Source organism: Ursus americanus, chromosome X (genome assembly GCF_024610735.1).
Source record: "Ursus americanus isolate L20-20 chromosome X, mUrsAme1.1.p, whole genome shotgun sequence".
NCBI lineage: Eukaryota > Metazoa > Chordata > Mammalia > Carnivora > Ursidae > Ursus > Ursus americanus.
In genome coordinates this window covers 42,837,732-42,842,794 of record NC_142164.1, presented here as the reverse complement: position 1 = coordinate 42,842,794, position 5,063 = coordinate 42,837,732, and the positions used below count along the sequence as shown (strand labels likewise).

The 5,063-nt window shown below is 47.0% G+C and overlaps 1 protein-coding gene across 3 annotated transcripts; it reads left to right on the top strand.

Moving 5' to 3' along the window:
* The first annotated feature begins 209 nt into the window (after positions 1-209).
* Positions 210-4,752, top strand: TCEAL3 (transcription elongation factor A like 3). 3 transcript variants are annotated; one of them, XM_087859497.1, is made up of 3 exons: positions 210-2,559; positions 3,441-3,509; positions 3,864-4,752. In XM_087859497.1, exons 1-3 carry the CDS (start codon positions 2,531-2,533, stop codon positions 4,492-4,494), a joined length of 729 nt encoding a protein of 242 aa, XP_087715623.1. In that variant the 5' UTR covers positions 210-2,530; the 3' UTR covers positions 4,495-4,752. The 3 variants fall into 3 exon arrangements, with proteins under 3 accessions (XP_087715623.1, XP_045635374.1, XP_045635376.1); XM_045779418.2 differs by lacking the exon at positions 210-2,559 and adding an exon at positions 2,667-2,910 and having other exon boundaries at positions 3,441-3,510; XM_045779420.2 differs by lacking the exon at positions 210-2,559 and adding an exon at positions 2,667-2,922 and having other exon boundaries at positions 3,441-3,510.
* The last annotated feature ends 311 nt before the right edge of the window (positions 4,753-5,063 follow it).

The following is a 5,063-nucleotide window of genomic DNA, read 5'->3' as shown; positions in this document are numbered from 1 at the left end:
ACCTTAATGGTTTTCTGGCAATTAGAGCATACAATCTTGACTTATCAAAGGCTAATATTTATTTTGTAGTTTTACTTCAGCCCTCTTGATTCATATGTCATTTGTCGATATGAATTAAAAAGATATTACTAGTTTTATATAGTATTGATTTAAGTTTACATACATATTTGTCTTTTTAATTGTTGTTTTTCCCTTTCTTATCTCCAGTATTCCATCTGGGATCATTTTCCTATCGTGAAAAATGCCCTGTAGCATTCAGTATTTCCTTTAGTTCATGCCTGCTCATGGCAAACTCTCTGTTTTTGTTTATTTGTAAAGGTGTTTATTTCACCTTTAATTTTGAAGGGTATTTTTGCTGGTTCTCAAATTTTTTGGCTGGCAATTACTTTCTTTGAAGTTATTAAAGATATCATTCTACTATCTTCATACTTCCATTGTTGCTATTGAGAAGCCATCAATCAGCCTAACTTTTGTTCCTTTCAAGGCGTACTCTATCTTTCTGGCTACTTTTATGATTTTCTCTTTGTCTTTGATTTTCTACAAGGTTACTATTATGCATCTCTCTGTGAGTTTCTTTTTATCCTGTTTGGGATATCTTGGACTTCTTAGATCTATGGATCAGTGTCTTTCATCTGTTCTGAAAAACTGTCAATTGTTTCTTCAGAGGTTGCCTCTGAACACTTTCATTTCTCTTTTCCTTCTGGAACTCCAAGTAAACATTTGTTAGATCTTATCATGCCCTCCCATCTGAATTTTCCATCTTTTTGACTACCTTTGCAGCCTTATGGATAGTTTCTTCTTAACATAATTTCTAGTTCTTTAATTCTCTTTTGAGCTGCACCTAATCTGCAGTTAAAGCCATCCATTGAGTTTCTAATTTCAGCTGCGTTTTTTTTTTTGTAGTTTTAGAATTCCCTCTTTTTCACTTTTTCTGATTTCTAGTGCCCTGTTGAAATTTTCAAGATTGGATTTTATTTATCTGAATACACTAAGCATTGTGGCTTAATAGTCTGTATCTGATGATTCAGATAATTCAAAACTAATGGATCTGTTTGTGTCGGCTGTTGTCTCTACTGCTTCTTACTTATGATAGCTTTATTTATTTGTATTCCTAGTTGTCTTTCTGTGTGGACATTGTACATGAACAATTATTTGTTGAAATAATTTGGGGCCTAGGATGATGGACACTTACTCCAGAGAAGATTTTGTTTGCATTGGTCAGGGCTTATAAGGGTTCTTCTGTCTGGACCCACCATAATTTATGTTCAAAGCTTAAAGTTTACTAGTCCAATTAGATGTTGCAAGGCCAAACTAAAAGACTTTGTGAGAGTTAGTTTATTTCCAGTTTATAATTACCCTTAAACTGAAACATTTGAGGTTCCCTGCATTACATGGGTGATGGTTTGTTAGGAAGCCCCTCCCCTTGTAATGAGCCTTGGGGCTTTGATTTGCTGCCTTGAGTCAGCAGTAGATTCAGCTGTTTGGCACTGGTGTATTACTTAACCTCTATTCCTAACCACAGATGACCTTGGGACAAAAACAGTTAACCATATGAGTACTAAAAGAAAACATGGGTGAATTCCTCTTCGACCTCATGTAGGAAAAGAATTCTTAATTATGAATCAAAGTCTAGATGCAATAGAAGAAAAGTCTGATAAATTTGACTACTTTTTTTTTTTAAAGATTTTATTTATTTATTTGGCAGAGATAGAGACAGCCAGCGAGAGAGGGAACACAAGCAGGGGGAGTGGGAGAGGAAGAAGCAGGCTCATAGCAGAGGAGCCTGATGTGGGGCTTGATCCCAGAACGCTGGGATCACGCCCTGAGCCGAAGGCAGATGCTTAACCGCTGTGCCACCCAGGCGCCCCTGACTACTTTTTTTAATGCATGGCAGAAATAACACCATATACAAAGTAGAAAAGCAACTAACTGGAAGTAAATACTTGCAACATATATAACATAAAGGCCTAATATTGTTAATGTATAAAGGATACTACAGAAAATGAGCGGAGAAGGACCAACAACCCAACAAAAATGTGGGAAGACATGAATGATTTACAATGATACTTAAATTGTCAAAGAAAATGCAAGATAAAGTGTCACTGAGATACTACTATTTACCTATCATGTTAGTGAAAATGAAAAAGTATTCCAACACATGTTGGAAAAGATGTGAAGAACCAAGCACTCTCCTGTACTGCTGGTGGGAAAGCAAAAAGCGGATCTAAGGCTCAGGGCGAGGGGACAGTCTGGAGATGGAGATTTGAGAATCATCTGTGCTTAGAGGGAAATGAACAGAAATCACTCTGGGAGAGAGAACATGTGGACTGAGGAAAGAGGAGGCCCAGGAACACAGCTACTCAAGGTGGCAGCGCCGCTTCCTGGCGGGCACTACTACCTGGGCTCGGGAGTCCGGCAGAGCCGGTCTTGAAAGCAGCCTGTGGGCCTCAGTTGATGAGCGCTCCGGGCAAAGCGGGTACGGTCCCTGTGATCAGCGCTCACACCTGGCAATGACGTACATCTCAGAGGGATGCTGTCCGAGGACCTGAGATGCGCCAGGTAAAGCACCTGCAGTCGGGAATCCTCCCGGCTCCTGCTCGCTCCTTGATTCCCCCTTTGCCCCCCCCCCGCCCCCCATGGTGTGTGGTTGCTTGGTCCTTTGGGGATGGGGATGAGGGGGCGGGGTGGGGGACCGAGTTCGGGTGACGCGGCGCTCACGTGACCGGCTGGGCGCCGACGTGGGCAGCAGCCCCCGCGCCCGCCCGCTCGCCCGCCCTGCAGTCCCGTCCCTGCGCTGTCCGCTCGCATAGCCTGCGGGGAACCAGCTCCCTGAGCTGCCCGGGCGGCGGGCGAGGGGCGAGCGGGCTTCGGCGAGCCCGAGGAGGCGCAGGCCTGCCCCGGGCCCCGCAGGTCAGTGTGAAGGTGGGCGCTGCTGGCGGCCCCGGGCAGGGGTGGAGGTGGCTGGGAGTAGGATCCGGGAGCAGCACCGGGTGGGATGGGGTCCGGGAGGCTGGTGAGGAGGGGGATGCCGCTCGGACGTGGGCAGGTGGGGAGGGAGCACCCCGCCGCCTCCTCGACGCCCCTCCTCTATGCCCTCCATTCATTTTTGGACCTGAAATGGGGGGGCGCCCCTGCAGTGCGACAGTGAAATGTAGACATATTCTAGAAATAACCCCCCTCACGCTCTGCACCTGAAAGGAAATACTGACCTCCTCGGAAAGGGGGTGGGGGTGGGCGGCTTGCCTGCAAGGGAGGGGGACAGAGACCCAAACAGTTTGGAAAGCATCCTGGTTTAGAGCCTGAGGCCTGAAAATTAATGGCGGCTGGGATGCGGGGGAGGTAGGCGAGGGAAATGTTGCATGAGGAGGGCCCAGGTTCAGGAAAGAAACTTCAGTCAGCTGAGCACACAGGCCCTGCCCCTGTCTCCTGTCTGTCTGCAGGTCTGTGTGTCTGTCCCCAGCACTCTGCAAGGCTAGAAAAGGAGGAACAACCTGTTCAAAATCCCTGCAGGTGAGTGAAAGGGGGAGACCACTGGACAGAAACGGTGGGGGGAGGGTGTGGAGGGCACAGTGTGGGCAGAATTTGAGGTCCCCACTGCCCATCTCACCACCATGTGTATTGCACCCACCCCGCCACACTGAGGGATGGTACAGAAAGTGGTAGGGCCTGCCAGGAAAATGGTTGGCTCTCACGTGTGGGGTGAATTGTGGGGTAAAGGGTAGGCAGAAGACACACTTGGAGGGCTTCCCCAGCCACGGGGAAGGATGCCGGTACTATCAGCACCTGCATTCCACCTCCAAGTCCTCAGTTTCCCTTGTCTCCTTTGACTTCTCTTACCCCCCCCATCCCACCCTACCCCCCAGGACAAGGAAAAGAAGGGAAAATCTCAACATGGAAAATCTCTACAACGAAAATGAAGGCAAGCTGGAAATCGAGGGAAGGCCAGAAGATGAAGTAGAGCCTGAAGATGAAGAAAAATCAGATGAGGAAGAAAAGCTGGAAATGGAGGGGAAGCCAGGGTATGAGGGAAAGCTCCAGAGTAAGGGGCAGCCAGATGATGAGGGACAACTGGAAGATGAGGGAAAGCAAGAAAAGCAGGGCAAGTCTGAAAATGAGGGAAAACCACACAGTGAGGGCAAGCCAGAATCCCTGGCAAAGCCGGAGGGTGAGCCACGGGCTGCCGAAAAGCGCCCGGCTGAAGATTACGTGCCGAGGAAAGCAAAAAGAAAAACGGACAGGGGGACAGATGATTCCCCCAAGGACTATCAGGAGAACTTACGGGAAAGGCACTTGGGCAGTGAGGAGATGATGAGAGAATGTGGAGATATGTCAAGGGCTCAGGAAGAGCTAAGGAAAAAACAGAAAATGGGTGGTTTTCACTGGATGCAAAGAGATGTACCGGATCCGTTTGCCCCAAGGGGGCAGCGGGGTGTCAGAGGAATAAGGGGCGGAGGTAGGGGCCAAAGGGGTTTACATGATATCCCATATCTTTAATGCCTTTGGCCTTCAGTTCTAACTTCTCTGATGAGAATATTGCTGACGCTGCTTTCCCTGGCAGGCATTTGCCAGGCTATGTGCTTTAACCTTAAGCCGATACTTTGCTTTAGGTGTCACTCTTGTTACCAGCAGCATTTTGACCCAACTATAGTGTTCTCTGTCTTTCAGGAGGGGATTTTCACCCATGTGCATGGAAGAAATGTTCATGGCACACTGTAAAATAACAATAAAGAAAAAACAGGTTTCAGAACCACATATACAGTATCAGACCATTTTTGTAAAACTATAAATGTTCGCATAATGCATTTGTGCACAGAGAAAGTTCTGAAAACGTGTACACTAAAAAGTAGATGAAGGTTTTTCCTGTATGGTAGCCAACAAAAGGTCTTTTGTATTCAGACATGAGTCCAATCATCTGATAGTTAGGTACCTCCATGCCACTCCTCTGTGGGCATTACCCGTCCCCATACCTTCCTCTAGTTGTAACCATGTCAGTGGGCACTGCTGCTCCTTCTTCTGAGTCCTCTACTGTCCTATGGCTCCCACCATGTGTGATTCTTTTTATT